Genomic DNA, 25,847 nt, shown 5'->3' on the forward strand with positions numbered 1-25,847 from the left:
ATCTGATTACCAGCACAGACCCCCCCTGTGATCAGTGAGTAATTAGAAATACTCACTGATCACCCCGGCTGCAGTATCGATCCTCTCCTCTTCTCCTCACTGACAGGATCTGTCAGGAGGAGAAGAGATCGAAACCGTTACAACGGCTGTATTGACATTACATGACGGCTGTGATTGGACACAGCCGTCATGTGATCAGGAGGGCCAATCACAGGGCCCTCCTGCCGCATCTTGTTGCTCTGTGTCCTAGGGACACAGGCACATCGAGATCGCGCCGCTGCGCGTGCCCACGGCGGCGCAATCTCTCTCCTTCTGAAGGACGTTCCGGAACGTCCGATCAGAAGGACGAGACTCCCACCCGGCCGTATATGTTCAATGGCCCGGGTGGGAGGTGGTTAAAAAAGCTCCAAATTCCATATAAAAGGGAACTGCAATCTTGTTTTTTCTTTTTTTTTTTTTTTCATAAAGATCAACTTAGTGATGAAACTTAGTGATGAAACTTAGTGATGAAAACGGCACCACCTTTGGGAACATTTTACATGTTCCACCTATTTTTAGGGTAGAACATATTACATGTGCCCGATGTTGCAGCCCTTCCCTGTGACAGCAGTATGGGAAGAAGTTCCCTGTACTAGCTGTCACTTTTTGAAATCCACGTGGCTGCGTGGGGCCCCCGCCCACATGGCCGCATCATTCATTCACACAGCTGTGTGTGTGAATGAACTACAAGCCCCAGCATCCTTTGCGGCTGTCAGGGTTAGTTCTCAATGAACTACCACCGCGCTGTGGAGCGTCATGGTAGTTAGATAATTTTTCCTGTCAGTGTATCTCTGCCTGCCCCTATGGGATGTAGAGGCACACAGATACACTCACAGATCTGCAGGAGACCTGCATGGCACCAGCAGTCTGCTGATCACTGATGCATTGCTTTACAGCAGGGATATGCAAACTGTGGCCCTCCAGATGTTGCAGAACTACAAGTCCCATGAGGCATAGCAAAACTGACCACAAGCATGACACCCAGAGGCAGAGGCATGATGGGACTTGTAGTTTTGCAACAGCTGGAGAGCCACAGTTTGCAGATCCCTGCTTTACAGGCTCCAAAAATTTAAAAATGCATGTTTTTTATTACCTGCAAAAAAATGTGCATTTATTGATTTTTTTGAAAAGTGAACTTATTCTTTAACCGGTTGCCGACCGCCGCACGACTATATACTGCGGCGGTCAGCCCCGGCCAGGCAGACGTATGGGTACGTCAATCGCCTGTCACTGACTTGAGAGCCAATTGCGGGCGGGCGCGCGCCCGCCGTGGCTCGTTCACTGACAAGTCAGTGCGTGTGACTGGCGGACCCGATGTCCGCCGGTCACACTACGATCGCTCTGGTGAAGGGAGAAAGGCGGAGCGGCTTATGTAAACAAGCCGCCCGTCATTCTCCCTGGTGTAAAAATGAAGATCAGACGGTTATACTATGTAGGACCGTTGATCTTTGTTTTTACACCAATAGCAATGTCCCTATACAGTTAGAATCGCACCCCTAGGACACACTTAACCCCTCCCTCTTCAATACAGTTAACCCCTTCCCTGCCAGTGTCATTTTTGCAGTAACAGTGCATATGTATAGCACTGATTACTGCAGTAATGTCACTGGTACCCCCAAAAGTGTCAAAAATGTCAGTCAAGGGTCCGATCTGTCCGCCGCAATGTCGCAGTACCGAAAAAAAATCGCAGATCGCCGCCATTACGCGTAAAAAAAAAAAACACCAAAAATGACAAAAATCTTTCCCTTTGTTAGTAAACGCAATAACTTTTGCGCAAACCAATCAAAATACGCTTTTTGCGATTTATTTTTTACCAAACATATGTAGCAGAAAACAAATTGGCCGAAAATGTTAAAAAATTTTGATTTTTACATTTTTTTTTTTTGGGGAATTTCATATAAAAAAAATGTGAAAAATATTGCTATTTTTGCAAAATTGACGCTCTTTTTTTGTTTATAGCGCATGATCAAAAAATTGCACAGGTGATCAAATACCACCAAAAGAAAGCTCTGTTTGTGGGAAAAAAAGGACGTCAAATTCGTTTAGGTACAGCGTCGCACGACCGCGCAATTGTCCGTTAAAGTCACGCAGTAAAAAAATGCAAAAAGACCCCCTGGTCTTTTAGCAGCCAAATCCTCCGAGGCTTAAGTGGTTAAAGCCGAAGCTTGTGTGATTTTATTGCATAGTTACATTGGTTCAGTCTGGAAAAAATACAAAAAACACAAAAGGAGAGCGCTATCCACTGCCACGCTCAACGTGCAGATCCTAATGAGCGTGCAGCCGGTCCAGCCGGGGCTGCACTCCGGGGACACATGAGCAGGATACAGGGGGAAGAGTGTGGATGTCACACAGTGGTCATGACAACGCGTTATGCATCCATGGCCTCCTTCCTCAGGTTTGAAAAAAAATACATGGTAGCAATATTTCCAGGCATTGGGCCTAATATGGTTCTGCCATCGTTTGCGGTAACACTTCCAACACTTTTTAAGTTGTGCACTCAAGTGTGAGAACTGAGACAATGACCATTCCGGCATCTTGGGTTTATTTTGTAATGGGGATGGGAGAAGGGAATGAGTGGGATACTCCTCTGGCTGAACTAGGTTTAACTGGGACACTGTGCAGAAAAAAATGCCCGTTGGTGCGGTCTTGGCGCCAGCTGAATGCCGACCAACGTTTCCTGGCGCTTGAAGATACTAATCTGCTCGAGTGCTAGAACTCCGACTTTAACCACTTGTCTACCGCCGCAAGTACATTTACTGCGGCGGTCAGCCCCTCCTGGGCAGAGTGACGTAGTACTACGTCGCTAGCCCAGGAGCCTGTAGGGGGCGAGCGCGCCGCTGGAGGCACGCTCCCGCCCCCAATCGTTCCCCTGCATCCCCGCGCGTGTGACCGGCAAGTCCGATATCCGCCGGTCACTCGCGATCTCCCCGTGGAGAGGGAGAAAGGCATGTGGCTGATGTAAACAAAGCCGCCTGTCATTCTCCCCTGTGTAACAGCAGAGATCATACGATCCTGCTATGTAGGATCGTATGTCTCTGTGGTTACATGAAAAACCTCACCCCTTTACAGTTAGAAGCACGCCCCTAGGGACACATTTAACCCCTGCATCTCTAATCAAATTAACCCCTTCACTGCCAGTGTCATTTTTGCAGTAACAGTGCATATTTATAGCACTGATTACTGTAGTAATGTCACTGGTACCCCCAAAAGTGTCAAAAATGTCAGTCAAGGGTCCGATCTGTCCGCCGCAATGTCGCAGTCCAGCTAAAAAAAATCGCAGATCGCCGCCATTACTCGTTAAAAAAAAAAAAAAAACAATAAAAATGACAAAAATCTTTCCCGTAGTTATTAAACGCAATAACTTTTGCACAAACCAATCAAAATACGCTTATTGCGATTTTTTGTTACCAAAAATATGTAGCAGAAAACAAATTGGCCTAAAATGTTAAAAAATGTTGATTTTTTAATTTTTTGGGGGGAATTTCATATAAAAAAATGTGAAAAATATTATTTTTTCAAAATGTTTGCTCTTTTTTTGTTTATAGCGCAAAAAGTGAAAATCGCACAGGTGATCAAATACCACCAAAAGAAAGCTCTGTTTGTGGGGAAAAAAAGGACGTCAATTTCATTTGGGTACAGCGTCGCACGACCGCACAATTGTCAGTTAAAATCACCCAGTGCCGAATCGCAAAATAGGGCCTGGTCAGGAAGGGGGTAAAATCTTCCGGGGCTTAAGTGGTTAACATGTTTGTTAACTCAGAAGATCCAGGACTATAGGACATTTGACTCCTGACACTCTGTTTAGCTCTGAAGTCCAGTGAACAACTCCCTCCAGCCCTTACAAGGTAGTTCCTTGTAACTGCTTGTGCTTGCTGCAACTCTTAACGCTGTACACTTTTCACTTCAGGGTCCTCTGACCAGGCACCCCCTTTACTGCTAGCTGACTCCTGGATCCCTTAGACCTTCTCCGGTGTGGTCCCCTCTACACTAGGCAGACCCCCAGGGGCAGATCACAGTACTCACAAACTTGGAAGGCTTTCCTGGAACTGGGCCTCTCTTCTTCCGCTGGTCCTCAGCACACTGGATCCCTTCTGCAGCTCAGCTCTCTCTACGCCAGGGGTGTCAAACTCAATTTCATCACGGGCCGCATCAGCATTATGGTTGCTCTCAAAGGGCCGGTTATATCTGTAGGATTAGATGTCCAGAGCACCCCACGTCCGCTTACACTCTTACATGGGATGTCAAGAACCCCCCAACCTCCGAATTCAAGAGTCACCCACCCTTCCCTAAATCACAATGCAGTCCCTCACCTTATGTTACCTTGTGCTGCTGCCAGGAAGAAGATGCGGGTCGATCTGGGAAGAAGTGCAGGGTCTGGAGGAGAACCAGAGGAGGGCTGGAGTCAGCTTCCAGAGTCTCCTAAATGCTGAAACCAGGGGAGGCAGAGGCAAGGGGGTGTTGCAGCTGCACAGAGAGGTGCAGGATCTGCAGTAGGAGTTCTCCCCTCCTCTCTGCTGTGGACTGCTGAGAAGGAGGGGTGTGCAAAGACGAGCCTTTCTGCAGCGGCACAGAGGAGTGTCGGATCTGGTAAAGGAGTTCTGTTCTCTCTGCTGCAGACTACACAGACAAGGTGGGGGCAGAGACAAGGGGGTGCCACAGCTGCAGGAGAGGTGCGAGGGCCACATGAAATGGCCTCGAGGGCCGCATTCGACCCGCGGGCCTTGTGTTTGACACCTGTGCTCTACATTCTGAAGCCGCCCAAGACACCAGATTCTTCTGACAGGAGAAGAGACAGCCGTACTCTCCCTCCTGGGACTCTGCTTCCCGCCAAAAACGCTGCGTCATGCATTCCCTCCAAACTTATACCCACTCCCAGAATCCTCTGCGGCAGAATCTGCCTTCTGGGGTAGATACAGGCCTGAATGGGCCACTGATTGGGTTTCCTCCACTGTCCAATGAGAAGCCAGTGGGGAGACTCCCCTCTCAGTAACCACACCTGGGAGACATGACAGCCCAGCTGAAATCATGGCCCTTCTGTTAGGCAGACAAGGCCCACTATACTTTACCTAGCACCTACCTGTAGGGTGCTACATCCAATATGTTCTGTGAATGGCAACCATGCTGAGAGACCCTCTGTGGTTTCTGTGTAGAAGGGCAGCCACTTGGAAAAGGACCAGAAAAGCTGCTGATATCACTGTGGGAGTGGCGACTAGCTCAAGTATGAAATATGCAAACTTGCATTGGACCAAGCTGGAATGTAACTGTGCTATCAAGGCATACATAAACTTCAGCTTCACCTCTTTAGGACCACCCGCATTGTACTGTGGACTGGCATCTCCTTCAGGCACAGCGCCGTACCTGTACGTCACTGGCCCCTTCCAGATACAGGGCGTGCAGGGAGAAAGAACAGATCGATTTGTTAGTAAAAAGCAGCACATAATATACACATTAACATTTGTTAGGTACTCGCTTAACCCCTTGATTACCCAGAGATGTTAACCCCTTCCCAGTCAGTGTCAGTACAGTGACAGTGTATAGTATTATCACTGATCACTCTATAAGTGTCACTTATGGTGTCAGTCAGTTCCTGCCCAGTGTCAGTTAGTGTCTCATTGTCCGCCGCACTATCACAGCCCCACTACAAACTTCTGATCGCTGCCATTACCAGTATAAAAAAAAATAATAAAAATTCCAGTATACAGTGCCTTGAAAAAGTATTCATACCCCCTGAACAGACCAACACAAAGTGGCACATAATTGTGAAGTGGAAGGAAAATAATAAATGGTTTTAATCATTTTTTACAAATATGTAAAAAGTGTGGGGTGCATTTGTATTCAGCCCCTTTACTCTGATACCCCTAACTAAAATCTAGTGGAACGAATTGCCTTCAGAAGTCATCTCATTAGTAAATATCGTCCACCTGTGTGTAATTTAATCTCAGTATAAACACAGCTGTTCTGTGAAGCCCTCAGAGGTTTGTTAGAGAACCTCAGTGAACAAACAGCATCATTAAGGCCAGTGAACACACCAGACAGGTCAGGGATAAAGTTGTGGAGAAGTTTAAAACCGGGTTAGATTATGAAAAAAAAAATATCCCAAGCTTTGCACATCTCACAGAGCACTGTTCAATCCATCATGGGAAAATGGAAAGAGTATGGCACAACTGCAAACCTACCAAGACATGGCCGTCCACCTAAACTGACAGGCCGGGCAAGGAGAGCATTCATCAGAGAAGCAGCCAAGAGGCCCATGGTAACTCTGGAGGAGCTGCAGAGATCCACAGCTCAGGTGGGAGAATCTGTCCACAGGACAACTATTAGTCGTGCGCTCCACAAATCTGCCCTTTATGGAAGAGTGACAAGAAGGAAGCCATTGGTGAAAGAAAGCCATAAGAAGTCCCATTTGCAGTTTGTGAGAAGCCATGTGGGGGACACAGCAAACATGTGGAAGAAGGGGCTCTGGTCAGATGAGACCAAAATTCAACTTTTTGGCCTAAAAGCAAAACGCTATGTGTGGCGGAAAACTAACACTGCACCTCACCCTGAACACATCATCCCCACTGTGAAACATGGTGGTGGCAGCATCATGTTGTGTGGATGCTTTTCTTCAGCAGGGACAGGGAAGCTGGTCAGAGTTGATGGGAAGATGGATGGAGCCAAATACAGGGCAATCTTAGAGGAAAACCTGTTAGATTCTGCAAAAGACTTGAGACTGGGATGGAGGTTCACCTTCCAGCAGGACAACGACCCAAAGCATACAGCCAGAGCTACAATGGAATAGATCAGATCAAATCATATTCATGTGTTAGAATGGTCCAGTCAAAGTCCAGACCTAAATCCAATTGAAAATCTGTGGCAAGACTTGAAAATTGCCCTCCATCCAATCTGACAGAGCTTGAGCTATTATACAAAGAAGAATGGGCAAAAATGTCCCTCTTTAGATGTACAAAGCTGGTAGAGACATCCCCAAAAAGACTTGCAGCTGTAATTGCAGTGAAAGGCGGTTCTACAAAGTATTGACTCAGGGGGGTGAATACAAATGCACGCCACACTTTTCACATATTTATTTGTAAAGAATTTTGAAAACCATTTATCATTTTCCATCCACTTCACAATTATGTGCCACTTTGTTTCGGTCTATCACATAAAATCCCAATAAAATACATTTACTTTTTTGGTTGTAACATGAGACAATGTCAAGGGGTATGAATACTTTTTCAAGGCACTGTATATACCAGAGTTTGTAGATGCTATAATAAAAAATAAAAAAAACTATTAAAAACAGAGGTGATCAAATAGTATCAAAATAATGCTCAAATAGTGTGAAAAAATTACATAAATGTAATTTGGGTACAGCGCTGCATGACTGTGCAATTACCAGTTAACCACTTGCCGACTGCCCGCCGCAGATTTACTGTGGCAGGCAGGCTCGCCTGCGCAAAACAACGTAGCCCTATGTTTTGGTGCTGGGGGGCGAGCGTCGCCAGTGGCCGGGATTGCTGCTGGGTATCCGCGATCGCTTCCTGCTGAGAGAGGACGGTCGGCTGTTGTAAACACAACTAACTGTTCTTCTCTCTGGAGTGATCACAGAGCCCATGTGATCCTTCTATATAGGAACACAGGTGTCTATGATCGTTTCACACACCCCCCCCCCCCCCACAGTTAGAAAACACTCCCCTAGGTTCACACTTAACCCTTTGATCACCCAATAAAGTTAACCCCTTCCCTGCCAGTGTCATTAGTACAGTAACAGTGCATATTTATAGCACTGATTACTGTAGTAATGTCACTGGTACCCCCAAATGTGTCAAAAATGTCAGTTAGGGGTCCGATCTGTCCGCCGCAATGTCACAGTACTGCTAAAAATTGCAGATCGCCGCCATTACTAGTAAATAAAATAAAAATTACATAAATCTTTTCCCTAGTTAGTAGACGCGATAACTTTTGCGCAAACCAATCAAAATACACTTATTGGGATTTTTTTTCTTTACCAAAAATATGTAGCAGAATACAAATTGGCCTAGAAGGATGAAAAATTAAAATTTAAAAAAAAAAAATTTTGGGAATGTTGTATAGCAGAATGTGAAAAATATATATATTTTTTTTTTGTTTTTTTATTTCAGAATTGTCGCCCTTTTTTTGTTTATAACACAAATTAAAAATCGCACAGGTGATCAAATACCACCAAAAGAAAGCTCTATTTGTGGGAAAAAAGGACATCAATTTTATTTGGGTACAGCGTAGCAGGGCTGTGCAATTGTCCGTTAAATTAACGCAGTGCCAAACTGCAAAAATGGCCTGGTCATTAAGGGGGCAAATCCTTCCGGTCCAGAACTGGTTAAAGTAGCGCAGTGCTGAATAGCAAAAAAATGTCCTTGTCGTGAAGGGAGTAAAACCATGGTTGGGCTTAACTTGCCCCATTTAAGCCCCTTTCACACTTGTGTGACTTGTCCTGCGACTTGGGACTGTAAAGTTGCATGACAAGTCGTGCTCCATGATTAACAATGAGTACCGCTCATATCTGTGCGAGTCGCACCGATTTCCAAGTAGTCCCTGCACTACTTTGGTTCGACTTTGATACGTTTTGAGGTTCAGAGACCTCAATATTACTCAGGCATTTCTTCAAGTCCAGACAAAATCACGACAAAATCGCACAACTTTTAGGTCGCACAAGTGTGAAAGGGGCCTTAACCCCCCTGCATGTACTCGGATTAGTTCCCCTGCTACCCTGAAAGGTGAGTAGTACAGGACTTTGACAATGGAGTATACCCAGTACTAGGGCACCACCGATATATCGAGGGCCGATCTGCACTTTCCCCGATATATCGGAAACGGCCCCGGAGGTTACCGATATTTCGGGAAAGTGCTTGTACCCGAGTGATGCCTGCAGCTAGAGGCATCACCCCGGTACCGGTGTCCATAGCCGACGGTCGGCTGTCTTGTAATGACTACCGATGCGGCTGAGAAGCTGCTCGGTTTTCATTACAAGGAGCGGAAGGGGATGTCCCCCTCCCTCCCGCCTCCTTCCGCGGCTCGCCCGGGTCTCCTGTCCCACCGGGAGACCCGGGCATCCTACCTGCCTGGCCGCTGAAGAGAAGACCCGATCAAAGCCGCATTCGTCTCTGATCAGGTCTCCATGTAAAAAACTGGGCGTGAAATTCAAAAAACTGACAGCATTCAAAGCAGCCAAACTTGGCATTTTCAATTATTTTCAGTGCCGAGGACCCCTTAGTCAGCTATGTGATGGCTGATCACATGCCTGACGAAAGGGTCCTGCGTGACTCCGAAACGTTGCACTGTTTCTGATGTGATCCTTTCTGCAAAAAAAAGTTTATTTGGACTGCTTTGCGAGCTCCATGGTGTGCTGGCGAATATGTATGTACCAGTGATAGATCCGGTGTCCAACTGGTGATCGCTGCAGCACCCACAATAGATGTGCCTATACCCAGGAAAGTGTGCGATGGGACTATGAACTTTACTTGTCCCGCCACTGTCTGCAGCACCCACAACAGATGTGCCTATACCCAGGAAGGTGTGCAATGGGACTATGAACTTTACTTGTCCCGCCACTGTCTGCAGCACCCACAACAGATGTGTCTATAGCCAGGAAGGTGTGCGATGGGAATATGAACTTTACTTGTCCCGCCACTGTCTGCAGCACCCACAATAGATGTGCCTATACCCAGGAAGGTGTGCAATGGGACTATGAACTTTACTTGTCCCGCCACTGTCTGCAGCACCCACAACAGATGTGCCTATACCCAGGAAGGTGTGCAATGAGAATATGAACTTTACTTGTCCCGCCACTGTGTGCAGCACCCACAACAGATGTGTCTATAGCCAGGAAGGTGTGCGATGGGAATATGAACTTTACTTGTCCCGCCACTGTCTGCAGCACCCACAACAGATGTGTCTATAGCCAGGAAGGTGTGCGATGGGACTATGAACTTTACTTGTCCCGCCACTGTCTGCAGCACCCACAACAGATGTGCCTATATCCAGGAAGGTGTGCGATGGGACTATGAACTTTATTTGTCCCGCCACTGTCTGCAGCACCCACAACAGATGTGTATTATACCCAGGAAGGTGTGCAATGGGAATATGAACTTTACTTGTCCCGCCACTGTCTGCAGCACCCACAACAGATGTGTCTATAGCCAGGAAGGTGTGCGATGGGACTACGAACTTTATTTGTCCCGCCACTGTCTGCAGCACCCACAACAGATGTGCCTATACCCAGGAAGGTGTGCGATGAGAATATGAACTTTATTTGTCCCGCCACCACTGTCTACAGCACCCACAACAGATGTGCCTATAGCCAGGAAGGTGTGCGATGGGACTATGAACTTTATTTGTCCCGCCACTGTCTGCAGCACCCACAATAGATGTGCCTATAGCCAGGAAGGTGTGCGATGGGACTATGAACTTGTCCCGCCACTGTATGAAGCACCCACAGCAGATGTGTATTATACCCAGGAAGGTGTGCAATGGGAATATGAACTTTACTTGTCCCGCCACTGTCTGCAGCACCCACAACAGATGTGCCTATACCCAGGAAGGTGTGCGATGGGAATATGAACTTTACTTGTCCCGCCACTGTCTGCAGCACCCACAATAGATGTGCCTATACCCAGGAAGGTGTGTGATGGGACTATGAACTTTACTTGTCCCGCCACTGTCTGCAGCACCCACAATAGATGTGCCTATACCCAGGAAGGTGTGTGATGGGACTATGAACTTTACTTGTCCCGCCACTGTCTGCAGCACCCACAACAGATGTGTATTATACCCAGGAAGGTGTACGATGGGAATATGAACTTTATTTGTCCCGCCACTGTCTGCAGCACCCACAACAGATGTGTCTATAGCCAGGAAGGTGTGCGATGGGACTATGAACTTTACTTGTCCCGCCACTGTCTGCATTTAGTTAATGGCAAAGCTCCCCTCATTTTCTTATATAGATATCCCTGCTATTTTCCTCTTTCTCCACTAGGTGGCAGTCACTCCCTCTGTAAACGTCTCATTTCAGGCAGCCGAAGAAAGGAAAAAAAGTGAGATTCTATTGCCTGAAATGACTAGAATTTTGCAGAAAATTAAACTTCATGGAAGGGGCATCAGGAAATGGCTTTAATATTTGGTGTGAATGGATTCAGTGTTTCGGAAGTAAAATACTCCACTTATTGTGTAAAGATTTTCTTACTCTGTAGACAAGCAGCTCCTGTCTTCAATTTGATGGAAATCTATATTTATCTGCTTTGCTGTAGAAGAGGCTCTTACAATACATCCACTATAACCCTAATCTGGGCATGGCGGCTCTGTGCATCCCTCCAGCAGCCCTTGACCAGTTTACAAGAGAAGTATGGGAATTTGAAATCGTACTTACCTAGGTGGATGCAGAATCTGCTCCCCGCTGGCTCCAGACTGAGACCTGAGTGATCAAACACCGCTGATCGCTTGGTTCTCAGAGATCCCTGAGCAGACAGTCGGTGACTGTCAGTTATTGGCTCTCTGCTCTGCCCCCTCCTCGCTCACTGGAGCGCTGAGCTGTGGAGGGGGCAGGAGCGGCTGGCTCAGGCTCTCAGCGGCTCACTGAGAGGCTGACCTGGGTGCCGGTCCAGTCATGCAGTCATGTGGGCGGATCCAGACCACATGCTCGCAATCTTTGCTGAGCCTGGACCACAGAAATAACATCAATAAATGAGGACAATCCAAAGATAATGGTAATCTCCAAAATGTCGGTCAAAAGAGCTAGGTACTGACGCGTTTCGCAGTATACACGTGTTCTTATAATGCTTCCTCAAAGACCCTTGACATTGGCCAACAAGAAACGGAGAATCCCTGATGGCAAAGACAAGTGATATTGTTCAATCACATGATGGAGCACCAGAGAATTATGCCCAAGAAAGGAAAATGCCCAGATCAAGACAGCTTGACCTCAGTAATACAATGGCAACTCAAAAAGCCAAGCATATTGGGCTGAGATAAATACTGGGTCTTTATAACAAGAAAAAGTCCTCTGATAACTCCCAGTCTCAGGTAGACTGGCTTTAGTCTGGAGTTTTACTTTAACTCCCATGCGCATGCATTGGGCATATGGCATTCTGACCTGCCAATCAAGATGGACAAAGCTGCCAGACCCAGAGGTAACCTGATGAAGATGTCAGCGCCGTTGAGGGAGTGACAAAGTATATTGCAGCCATTGCATCTCCAAAGTGGTGGGAGTAAGTATTGGCGGCTTTAATGTCACTTTAGGGCTAGCTTTAAGGTACAGGGCCTCATCACACTAGCTTTGCTCTATGAAGAGCGCCTCCACGCCCCTTGCTTCAACCCCTTGATCCCTGCAGTAGCGCATCGCATTCACTTGCATTGCCCAAGGCTGTAGGGCACTTGCAAAGCATGTGTACACCCCTGCCTCTGCAGCCAAAGGGATAAAAGGGTGGCTCAAACACAGGATTTTACCGCCCCATAAGAACTAGTGTGAACGAGCCCCTAAAGCGGAAGTAAACCCATCGATTTAATAGTTTCAAAATCCAGTTACATTCCCGGCATGCCGGAAAATGCTATCTGTCACATTGGTTATACTCTCATCCAAACTGTTAAACCATCCAATGGTTGGTGTCATAACTGATCACATGTGCAGCATCATGGCAGCTGAAAATTAAACAGAGGCCAAGATGGCAGCCGGAAATTAAGCAGAGGCCAAGATGGCAGCCGGAAATTAAGCAGAGGCCAAGATGGCAGCCAGAAATTAAACAGAGGCCAAGATGGCAGCCGGAAATTAAACAGAGGCCAAGATGGCAGCTTCCTTGGCTGAAAACGATAGGAGGGTTTACTTCCACTTTAAGCTTTGTGCCCATGGGCTAAAGCAGCTTGCTTTCAGGTGCATTCTGCAAACATTTGACATCAGTTTGAAACCCTTCTGAGACAGGTGTATTTCACCTGCAGTTAACCTCCTGACCTGCATTTGATTTCCTTCTAAGCTGCATCAACCAGCTTTCACCTTCCCATTGACTTTTATGGGGAGAGAAGAAAGTTCTATATCAAACAAAAGCCTATCAAAACCGACTGACAGACCCAACCTCTACACCATCATTCTGCAGAATGGTATAAATATGCAGAATGGCCCAGGCATACATGTTTATGTACACAGCACATATCTGGTGCTGGCTGTAAGCTTCAGGCTACCTATAGATGTATGATAGACCTCTATTAGTCGATAATCCTCTTATGGGTAAGCATACAGTATAATCCACTCACTACTGGTGGTGATGTATGATGTGGTGCCTGTAGGCCCCCCAAGATCCCCCCTTTCACAGGTGTCTGTGTCCCCAGGCCTCATCCAGCAGCTGCTGGTTTCTGTGGGCTGGAATGCAGTAAACATGGCTGACTTTTCGAGGTCTGGCATGGGAGGTATGCGGGGTGTGAGTGAGAAGTGCCAGGTCAGGGACGACGGAGGCTGCTGGGAAGGTTGTTCCTCCCGTGTCTTGCGATAAACATGTTTTTCTCTTTACCTTTTGTGTGTGAGAACCGGCTCTGCACAAAGGAGACACCAAACAAAAGAGGAGCAACTGCGTCCTGACTTATGGTTAACTCCTTCCACCCTGCCATACTTGCAAATCTGCTGCCCTCAGCATTCAACATTATCCTGCAGAGCTCATAACCTTACCTGTTCTGAAAGTATCAGATCACTTTATTGTAAGCTGCAACCTTCCTGACATCCGGAAAGTTCAACTAGGATATGAAATAAAGCTGACTGTTAGCCTGCAGGTGCCTAGTCAGATTCTTATAGCTGGCGAAAACTGGCCATATAGTGAGAGGGATTGTTTGTTCAGCATATGGGCTGAATACAAAAATGCTAACCGATTCTACCATCCACGCCGTAGACTAACCGATTCTACCATCCACGCCGTAGACTAACCGATTCCACCATCCACGCCGTAGACTAACCGATTCCACCATCCACGCCGTAGACTAACCGATTCCACCATCCACGCCGTAGACTAACCGATTCCACCATCCACGCCGTAGACTAACCGATTCCACCATCCACGCCGTACACTAACCGATTCCACCATCCACGCTGTACACTAACCGATTCCACCATCCATGGGTGTCCAACCTTTTGGCTTCTCTGGGCCACATTGAGTGTAGAGAAATTTTCTTGGGCCGCCTATAAAATATATACTATAGTTAAGGTGTATAAGTAATAAAACGCCGCCTCGCCCCCCTCGCACTAATTTAACACAACTAGAGGATGATCAAATGAAATGGAATCAGTATACAGAGGTTTACTTCTTCTAAGAGATATTAAAGGAACACTCTAACCACCATGACCACTTCAGTGATTTGAAGTGGTGATGGTGGTAGGAGTCAGAAACCCTGCACATGCTGGGATATTTACAGTTATGTGGTGGGGGTTAGTTGCACCCCTAGCACATGTGACTTAGGCAACCAGAAAATGTCATGTCCTTTTTCATACATGTATGTACAAGGACATGACATATTATGACAAAACACAACTAGTTATTAAAAAACATATTGCAACAATGTACACACGCTAATGCACATACCTTTTCTACTTATTTTGCAGACTGCTGGTGGGTAATGCTGGCGATTACTGCTGGCAGGTAATGCTGGCGGGTAATGCTGTGGCACTGCTGGTGGGTAAAACTGGTCATGCGGGTACTGCTGGTCATGACGTCGGGTACTGCTGGAGGAAGTAGCGACTGCAATAGAGAGGCGGTGCCCATCAATGCAGCCGCACCAGTGCCCATCATTGAGGGTCCTGCTGGCCTGTAGGTTCTGCTGGGAGGTGGCCATGGCTTGTGGGTCCTGCTGGCCACTGGCCTGTAGGTTCTGCTGGGAGATGGCCATAACCTGTGGGCCACAGGCCATGGCCAGCTCCCAGCAGGACCCACAGGCCAGCGGCCAGCAGGATCCACAGGCCATGGCAGCAGGACCCACAGTGTTGAGGGCTATTTTGAGGTTACTGGGTGGGCACTGGGGCAGGATAAAAGGGGGTTATATAGATGGGATGTGGGGGTCAGCGTGGGGTATCAGGGTCTTACCTCAGCAATGGCAGCTGCCAGCTCAGCAGGTCCCTGCACGGCCTCCTCCAGTCCTGGGGGGGGGGTTGATGCTCCTGTTCTGGGGTCAAGTAAAATTGCCAGTGCTCAGCCCGCAGCCTCAGTTAAGTCACATATGTCCTGACTCCCTAGCGCGCCCTGCCTCTGCCTGCCTCTAAGATCTGGGAGTTGTAGTTTCCTGGCTGCGCTGCTCTCAAGTCTTCACCCACCGGGAGATTGAGCACGGCCGAGGCCCCTTGCCTGACAGAAGCCACAAGAAGAAAAAAAAGATTGTGAAGGCGGGACCTGCGGGCCGCAGGTTGGACATGCCTGCTGTACACTAACCGATTCCACCATCCACGCCGTCCGTACACTAACAGATTCCACCATCCATGTCATATACTAACCGATTACATCAACTAAGCCTTACACTAACCGATTACATCATCCACGCCGTACACTTACCGACCCTTCATCATCCACGCCGTACACTTACCGACCCTTCATCATCCACGCCGTACACTTACCGACCCTTCATCCATGCCGTACACTAACCGATTCCACCATCCATGCCGTATACTAACCAATACCACCATCCATGCCCTACACTAACCGATTCCATCATCCACACCCTACACTAACCGATTCCATCATCCACGCCCTACACTAACCGATTCCATCATCCACGCCCTACACTAACCGATTCCATCATCCACGCCCTACACTAACCGATTCCATCATCCACTCCCTACACTAACCGATTCCATCATCCACGCCCTACACTAACCGATTCCATCATCCACGCCCTACACTAACCGATTCCATCATCCACGCCATACACTAACCGATTCCATCATCCATGTAAAATACTAACTGATTACGTCATCCATGCCATTCACTTTCCGACCCTTCATCCACGCCATACACTTACCGACCCGTCATCTGTGCCGTACACCAACTGATTCCATCACCCGCGCCGTACACCAACTGATTCCATCAACCGTGCCGTACACTAATTGATTCCTTCATCCATGTCGTACACTATGTAGTTCCTTCATCTAAGCCGTACTTTAACCGATTCCTTCATCTAAAGCCCCGTACACACGTACCGATGGTCGGCATACAAATGTTCCTCTTTTCTCCCCGGGATGTCGGTGTCTGCTGAAAAGTGCAAAGACAGCACAAGGACAGCACAAGAATTTTGTCCGCCGACTGCAGAAGTGATGTCATGTAATGGTTAACTTTCCCTGTGTTTTCTATTTTCTGAGCATGCCCAGTCTTGCAAATCTGCGGTCTGTCGGCCGAATTGTGTACTGACAGGCGAACAATCGTCCGTTCTGGTGTCGGCATACAAAAATTTTCATGTTTGCAAGAAAGACTTTTGTCCGCGGATTGTGCGCAGACATCTGTCGGAGGCACCATACTAACACGCGTACAATCGGCAGATCCTTCGTCCACCGACGTTTGTATGCCGACGATCGGTACGTGTGTACGGGCCTTAAGCCACGGATGTCAAACACAAGGCCTGCAGGCGGAATGCGGCCCTTCAGGCCTTGTCATGTGGCCCTGACACACAGTTTTGCAGCCGGAACTCCATCCTGCTACCTCTGGCTCTAACCCTTCGCTCCCACTCCCCACGCTTGTAAAATAGAGAAGCCTTCTGTGTTTACAAGGGACAGCTTTGCCCTCAGTTGCTCCCGGGTTACACCTAAGATACAACCAGCCCTTTGAGGGTAACTACTACTGCTGATGCGGCCCGTGATGAAATTAAGTTTGACACCCCTGGTCTAAGCCGTAGACTAACCGATTCCATCATCCTTGCGTAGACTAACCGATTCCATCATCCATGCCGTAGACTAACCGATTCCATCATCCATGCCGTAGACTAACCGATTCCATCATCCGTGCCGTAGACTAACCGATTCCATCATCCATGCCGTAGACTAACCGATTCCATCATCCGTGCCGTAGACTAACCGATTCCATCATCCGTGCCGTAGACTAACCGATTCCATCATCCGTGCCGTAGACTAACCGATTCCATCATCCGTGCCGTAGACTAACCGATTCCATCATCCGTGCCGTAGACTGACCGATTCCATCATCCGTGCCGTAGACTGACCGATTCCTTCATCCGTGCCGTAGACTAACCGATTCCTTCATCCGTGCCATACACTAACCGATTCCATCATCCGTGCCGTACACTAACAGATTCCTTCTTCTGAGCCACGTATGCCAAACACAAAGCCCGTGGGCCAAATGCAGCCCTCCAGGCCCTGTCATGTGGCCTCACACTCAGTTTTGCAGCCGGAAATCCATTCTGCCACCTCCGGCTCTCACCCTTCGCTCCCACTCCCTGCTGTCGCTTGTAAAAATAGAAGCCTTCTGTGTTTACAAGGGACAGCTTTGCCCTTAGTGGCGGGCGGGATCTAACAGATTCCTGGACGCACTCGTGGTAGGGCACAGCGGGGACAGATCTCCAGAATCTAAGAGGAAGCACAATCTCCCTGCAAAAATACACAGGTAGTAGAGCCACCTACACAGGGAGGTACTAGAGCCGGGCCAAGTAGGTGAAAGAGATGCGAGGAAGCTTCATGGAGGGGTTGAGGTTACAAAATCAGCGCACCCCTAAACCCTGCACTCCAGACACAGCACACCCCTGAATGTGACACTCTGTACATAACGCACCCCTGTACCCTGCACTCTGTATGTAGCGCACTCCTGAACCTTGTACTCTGTACATAGCATGGTCCTGAACTATGCACTCTGTACATAGTGTAGTCATGAATTTTGCACGTAATGCACTCCTGAACCTTGCACGCACGGTGTACATAGCACACCCGACATACAACCGGCCCTTTGAGGGTAACCCTACTGCTGATGTGGCCCGCAATGAAATAGAGTTTGACACCCCTGGTCTAAGCCATACCCTAACCGATTTCTTCATCTTAAGTTATACACTATGCGATTCCTTCATCCATGCCGTATCCTAACCGATTCCTTCATCCATGCCGTATCCTAACCGATTCCTTCATCCATGCCGTATCCTAACCGATTCCTTCATCCATGCCGTATCCTAACCGATTCCTTCATCTAAGCCGTACACTATCCAATTTTCTTCATCCATGTCATGCACTAACCCATTCCTTCATCCACAGCATTTAGAGGGTGAAAAACAAAGTCTGATGCCTGTAAAACAGGCAAATTTGAGCTCGGGTGTGCATTAGGCCTTGAAATTAATGAGGTTAGGTGAATAAAAAGGCGAGGGAAGAACGCAGTCATGTCACCAGCCTCTCCTCCAATCATAAGCAGACATAACCCCCTGATAGTCTGCAGGCTTTATACCATAGACTGCATTTTATGAATGGGCTGTAAAATTCAGGCCACGGTGGGGAGAAACAGTGCCGTTTTTTAGCGGATGATGATATATACTATCCTTTTTTCAGTGGATCCCATAGTGTCCATTTGCAATATTTTAATACTTTAACCAAACTGCCACTTGTATGGAAGAATTAAGTCTTCTTGCTCTCTCTATAGCAGCAGACCTGATGCTCAGGGCACTCTCTAGTATTCCCTTGACTGACACCCATCCACTGACTCTTCCACAGAAGGGATGGCCCTCACAGGACAGGCCCAATGACACAGATCTGTACTCACTGTAGGCAGAATCAGATCCTTTCCAGTGTCTCCCTTCCAGTCAGCTCTGCAGGACCTCTGGGTTCAGCTCCTATCAGACTTTCAGGCCCTCGAGTAAGGCTGCATAGCAACTTATACAGAGGAGGGGCAGCCGCCCCTCCCTCCGGGACCCCGCTCTCCAGCCGAAGACCCTGAGCACACGTGCCCTTGGCATTTATACAGTCACTCAGCATGCACTGGGGCACTTTCCTCTGCCAATCACCAGGGCTGTAACAAGGCCTGTGCCCTCAATTGTTAGGTCACCTCCCACTGTCTAATATGCTTCCCTATTGGACCAGTGTGAAACATTTCAGACAAGCTGAGCTGCACCTGAGCACCATGAGAAGACCCTACCAATGGATCCTGCTCTCTGGTAGGCAGAGAGCAATATAAATGTACCTGCAATCTCTCTGGTAAGCAGAAAGATCCCAAAACGATACTCTCTTCTAGCACCTACCTAGGAGGGTGCTTACATATACCTGAAAAAATATATATATATATTTTAATTCTTAAGTGTGTGTACAGAACTACCATGCACTGCCTGTAGAACAGGTCCTCTTTAGTGCTGGGTCGAGCGTCAGTTTAGTGCATTAGTTATTGCCATCCACCTGATCCTTTTTGTTGGGTATAAATGATTTAATGCTGCTTGATAGACCTTTCCCCTCTATAATATATTGTGTATCCTTTACTATACATTGTGTCCTGATATGTGTGTATAATATGGCCATGACATGACGGAGGATCTCCCATCAGGGTGTACACAGTTCAGGGAGTCGATCATCCGGAAGCCGCCGATTCTGGCTGACGCTGGAAAATGTGCCGCTGAGAACTCAGCCGGGTGGCAGCCTTGGAGCCCCAACCATATTACTCAACTCCGGCTGTAACCAGCCTTAACCCCTTCATTACCTTCTCCTACATAGGGACGGGGATATGATATCATCCAGCAACCTGTACCGAGCCTTTAACCCTTTCATTACTTACATAGGGACTGGTATGATCTCCACCAATCTGTACTCAGCCTTTAACCCTTTCATTACTTACATAGGGACTGGTATGATATCCACCAATCTGTACTCAGCCTTTAACCCCTTCATTACTTAGGGACTGGTATGATATCCACCAGTCTGTACTCAGCCTTTAACCCCTTCATTACTTAGGGACTGGTATGATATCCACCAATCTGTACTCAGACTTTAACCCTTTCATTACTTACATAGGGACTGGTATGATATCCACCAATCTGTACTCGGCCTTTAACCCTTTCATTACTTACATAGGGACTGGTATGATCTCCACCAATCTGTACTCAGCCTTTAACCCCTTCATTACTTACATAGGGACTGGTATGATATCCACCAATCTGGACTCAGCCTTTAACCCCTTCATTACTTACATAGGGACTGGTATGATATCCACCAATCTGGACTCAGCCTTTAACCCCTTCATTACTTAGGGACTGGTATGATAGCCACCAATCTGTACTCGGGCTTTAACCCCTTCATTACTTAGGGACTGGTGTGATATCCACCAATCTGTACTCAGCCTTTAACCCTTTCATTACTTACATAGGGACTGGTATGATATCCACCAATTTGTATTAAGCCTTTAACCCCTTCATTACTTAGGGACTGGTATGATATCCACCAATCTGTACTCAGGCTTTAACCCCTTCATTACTTAGGGACTGGTATGATATCCACCAATCTGTACTCAGCCTTTAACCCCTTTATTACTTATATAGGGACTGGTATGATATCCACCAACCTGTGCTCATCCTTTAACCCCTTCATTGCTTATGTAGTGACTGGTATGATATCCAGCAACAAGTACTGAGCCCTTAACCCTTTCATTACTTAAAAAGGGACTGGTGTGAAATTCACCAATCTGTACAGAGCCTTTAACCCCTTCATTACTTACATAGGGACTGGTGTGATATCCACCAACCTGTAATTAGCATTTAACCCCTTCATAGACAGACTGGTATGATATCTGTCAATCTGTACTGAGCCTTTAACTCTTTCATTGCTTATGGTATGATATCCATCAATCTGTACCAAGCCTTTTACCCCTTAATTACGTATAGTATGATATCCGTCAATCTGTACCAAGCTTTTAACCCCTTCATTACCTTTAGAGGAACTGGTATGATATCCAGCAATCTGTACTGCGCCTTTCCCCCTCTTAATTGTTCCTACATACATTTAGATATAATATCGTCTAGCAAATCTGTACAGGGACATTAACCCCTGCTTTAGCTACAGAGAGACTGGAATGATATCACCTGGCAACTGTACAGGTCAATTAACCCTTTCATTGCCTCTTCCTCTAGAGGAACTGGTATGATATCATCTGGTCTTCTGAACAGGACCTTTAAGCAAAACTGGTATAATATTGGGCAATATGTACTGGGCTTTTATCTCTTTCCATTACCTCTACAAAGGGACTGGTATGATATTGTCTGGTTTTGCCTTTAATCCACTCATCATCTCTGCCTACAAAAGGACTGGTAGGATATCTGGCAATCATTACCAAGCTTTTAACGCCTTCATCTACCCCTCCTACAAAGGAACTAATGTAATATTATCCAGGAGTCTGTACTGGACCTTAAAACCATTAACCCCCACAGAGGAACTGGTATAAAATCATCTCTACTAAGCCATTAACCCCTTCACCTACTTTTCGAAGGCCTATTTCACATGGGTTTTCAGAGCTAAGTAACCAAGCATCTGCAGAGCTTTCAGCAAGCTTTGTTAAAGCCTTTAAAGTAGCACTCCGATCCAGTTTGTAAATGTACCGTTCCTAGCTGGAGTGCTAATTGCCACTTTAAAAAAAGCTGCTTGCAGGCTTCAGCAGGTTTTCAACAAGCTTCAAGAAGTCTGCTAGCAGCTTGCTTAAAGTGGCAATCGGTTATAGCCGTTGGTACATCCATGTGACCATAGTACAGTAGCAAATGTGCCCCCATTCTAGAACTGGCAGGGTTGGGGTGATTTGAGCATATTGGGGGGGGGGGCGGTTGCAGGGGCAACCCCAACTGCCCCTCCTTACAGAGAAACTGGTAGAATTGATCTGCCTCTGTACTAAGCCATTACCCCTTTCACCTACTTTTCGAAAAGGCTTTTTTCACACAGCCATCAGCTTGTATGAGAGCCGCGTGAACAGCATACTTTGACTAAACATTTGCAGAGCTTTCAGCAAGCTTTGTTGAAGCTTTAGGTAACATTCCGCTCCAATCTGTAAATGTTAGAATCCAAGCCTATCCAAATTGTTGATTGCCACTTTAAACAAGCTGCTAGCAGGTTTCAGCACCTCCTTGAAGTTTGTCAAAAGCCTGCTGAAGCTTGCTAGCAGCTTGCTTAAAGTGGCAATCAGCTCTAGGCATTGGCACGTCCATGTGATCTTAGTACAGTAGCAAAAATGTCCCCATTCCAGAACGCTGTTGGTGTGGGGGGGGGGGGTACACTTCCAACAAACATAGGAGGGTGACAGCACAGGGGAGGGTGAACAGCTTTAATGTTCATAATTTGTAATGTTTTCTGAAATAAGAGTTGAAAATACCAAGGCAAAAAAAAAAAAAAAAAAAAATCACCCTCCTAATGCAATATTCTAAATACAGCTGATGGTATTATAGGTCGGTGTGATCCCATGTGTTCTACTCCTCTCCACTCTCACTGCTGTAACTGGAGGAAAGGTCAGCCTGTGCCTCCAGCTATTGTGGTGTTTTCACAGACACCACAATAGCTGGAGGTAGCAGTAAGACTACTTTCCTAATCTTGAACTGTTTATGATGTTTGCTATGTCACCTATTGATGAATTTCTCACTAGAAATGACCAGGGGCAAGATGTGTTTGTACTTGGAGCTGACAGGTGAATGCAGCTCATATAAGGTGCACACGCTTTCCATGGCTGTGTTGAAAATTAGAGATGATTAGGAAGAATAGGACCCTAGGCAAGGAGGCAGTTGAGGCCACCCATTCCTTTCACTTTACACTCAGAAAGACTGCAGTAGGCACAGGGAAATCTCCCCATTTATATTGTCTGACTGATCACCAATGTAAGGAGCATTTTTATCACTGGTCACCAGCATAAGGAGCATTCTTCCCACTGACCACCAGTGTAAGGGAGCGGTCTTCTCATTGATCCTCAACGTGAGGGGCATTCTTCCCGCTGGCCACCAATATAGGGGGAATGCTTCCCGCTGGCCACTAATGTAAGGGACATTCTTCCCGCTGGCCATCAATGTAAGGGGCATTCTTTCCACTGGCCACCAATGTAAGGGGCATTCTTCCTGCTGGCCACCAACGTAAGGGGCATTCTTTCCACTGGCCGCCAATGTAAGGGGCATTCTTCCCTCTGGCCACCAGTGTAAGGGGCATTCTTCCCTCTGGCCACCAGTGTAAGGGGCATTCTTCCCTCTGGCCACCAGTGTAAGGGGCATTCTTCCCACTCGCCCCCAATGTAAGGGGCATTCTTCCCACTCGCCCCCAATGTAAGGGGCATTCTTCCTGCTGGCCACCAGTGTAAGGGACATTCTTCCCTCTGGCCACCAGTGTAAGGGGCATTCTTCCCGCTGGCCACCAGTGTAAAGGGCATTATTCCCGCTGGCCACCAATGTAAGGGGCATTCTTCCCGCTGGCCACCAATGTAAGGGGCATTCTCCCCACTGACCACCAATATAAAGGGCATTCTTCCCGCTAGCCACCAATGTAAGGGGCATTCTTCCCGCTGGCCACCAATGTAAGGGGCATTCTTCCCGCTGGCCACCAATGTAAGGGGCATTCTTCCCGTTGGCCACCAATGTAAGGGACATTCTTCCCGCTGACCACCAATGTAAGGGGCATTCTTCCCGCTGGCCACCAATGTTAGGGGCATTCTTCCTGCTGGCCACCAATGTAAGGGACATTTTTCCCACTGGCCTCCAATGTAAGGAGCATTCTTCCTGCTGGCCTCCAATGTAAGGGGCATTCTCCCCACTGGCCTTCAATGTAAGGGGCATTCTCCCCACTGACCACCAATATAAAGGGCATTCTTCCCACTGATCACCAATGTAAGGAACATTCTTCTCACTGGCCTCAAATGTAAGGGGCATTCTTCCCACTGATTACCAATGAAAGAAGCGTTCTCCCCACTGACCACCAATGTAAGGAGCATTCTTCCCGCTGACCTCCAATGTAAGGGGCATTCTCCCCAATGGCCTTCAATGAAAGGGGCATTCTCCCCACTGACCACCAATATAAAGGGCATTCTTCCCACTGAACACCAATGTAAGGGGCATTCTTCCCACTGATCAGCGATGAAAGGAGCGTTCTCCCCACTGACCACCAATGTAAGGAGCGTTCTCCCCACTGACCACCAATTTAAGAGACATTCTTCCACTAACCACCAATGTAAGGAGCATTCTTCCCACTGACCACCAATGTAAGGAGCATTCTTCCCACTGATCACCAATGTAAGGAGCATTCTTCCCACTGACCACCAATGTAAGGAGCATTCTTCCCGCTGACCTCCAATGTAATGGGCATTCTCCCCAATGGCCTTCAATGAAAGGGGCATTCTCCCTACTGACCACCAATATAAAGGGCATTCTTCCCACTGATCACCAATCTAAGGGATATTCTTTTCACTGGCCTCCAATATAAGGGGCATTCTTCCCGCTGGCCTCCAATGCATGGGTCATTCTTCCCGCTGGCAAGCAATGTAAGGGGCATTCTTCCCACTGGCCACCAATGTAAGGGGTGTTCTTCCCGCTGGCCACCAATGTAAGGGGCGTTCTTCCCGCTGGCCTCCAATGTAAGGGGCATTCTTCCCACTGATCACCAATGTAGTGGGAATGCTTCCTGCTGACCACCAATGTAGGGGGAATTCTTCCCACTGGCCACCAATGTAAGGGGCATTCTTCCCACTGACCACCAATGTAAGGGGCGTTCTTCCCCCTGGCCACCAATGTAAGGGGCGTTCTTCCCACTGGCCACCAATGTAAGGGGCGTTCTTCCCACTGGCCACCAATGTAAGGAGCGTTCTTCCCACTGGCCACCAATGTAAGGGGCGTTCTTCCCACTTATCACCAATGTAGGGGGAATTCTTCCCGCTGACCACCAATGTAGGGGGAATTCTTCCCGCTGGCCACCAATGTAAGGAGCATTCTTCTCACTGATCACCAATGTAAGGAGCATTCTTCCCACTGACCACCAATGTAAGGAACATTCTTCCCACTGATCACCAATGTAAGGAACATTCTTCCCACTGATCACCAATGTAAGGAGCATTCTTCCCACTGACCACCAATGTAAGGAGCATTCTTCCCACTGACCACCAATGTAAGGAACATTCTTCCCACTGACCACCAATGTAAGGAAGATTCTTAACACTGATCACCAATGTAAGGAGCATTCTTCCCACTGACCTCCAATGTAAGGAACATTCTTCCCACTGACCACCAATGTAAGGAACATTCTTCCCACTGATCACCAATGTAAGGGACATTCTTCCTACTGATCACCAATGTTAAGGAGGTTATTCCCCATATCTGTATTTCATCTGTAAATTTAGCTGCTTGCCTGGAGTTTAGCTGTAAGGCAAAGTCCAGTTTCAGCCAAAGTCTCATGCAAGCTCCTCCGTAATAAAAAACATACATGTGAATTTGTTTTTTCTGTTTTTCAGAGTGATGGTGAGATCCAAATTGCTAAAGGAATCCCTTTTCGCCGGCGAGCGCGTCAAACCCCCAGAATAAACCCAGAGGAATTGCCAGAGAAAGAGGCCAAGCGTATCGCAAGGATATTTGCTGCACAGTTCTCCAACAAGTAGAGCGTCTGTTCTCTGCAATGACACCCCACACTGCATCATTATGTAATTCTATCATAAGGGGATAATTAGGATGCCTAAGCGCCTTCTGAAAATACTAGATACCTGGCTGTTAGCCTGACACAATCAGAACAAGTATACGGTTTGGGAAAGATAGAAAAGGTTAAAAGTCCTTGTCGATGACAAAGTATTGAAATGAGAATCGGCATGACAGCCAAGCAACTAGCATTTTCAGAAGAAGAGTAGGCAGGCTCTGTTGAAATTGGAAGT

General features: G+C 47.4%; 1 protein-coding gene across 1 annotated transcript in view; it reads left to right on the forward strand.

Annotated features, from left to right (window-relative positions):
- The window catches only part of C2CD3 (C2 domain containing 3 centriole elongation regulator), a 220,837-nt gene extending 195,094 nt beyond the window's left edge, over positions 1-25,743 (forward strand). The window contains exon 33 of the mRNA XM_082245743.1: positions 25,437-25,743. Coding sequence (XP_082101869.1) covers positions 25,437-25,580 — 144 coding nt within the window. The 3' untranslated portion in view covers positions 25,581-25,743. The remainder of the gene's footprint in view (positions 1-25,436) is intronic.
- The last annotated feature ends 104 nt before the right edge of the window (positions 25,744-25,847 follow it).

The sequence above is a fragment of the Pelophylax lessonae genome, assembly GCF_965119305.1.
Source record: "Pelophylax lessonae genome assembly, chromosome: 2".
Classification (NCBI taxonomy): Eukaryota; Metazoa; Chordata; class Amphibia; order Anura; family Ranidae; genus Pelophylax; species Pelophylax lessonae.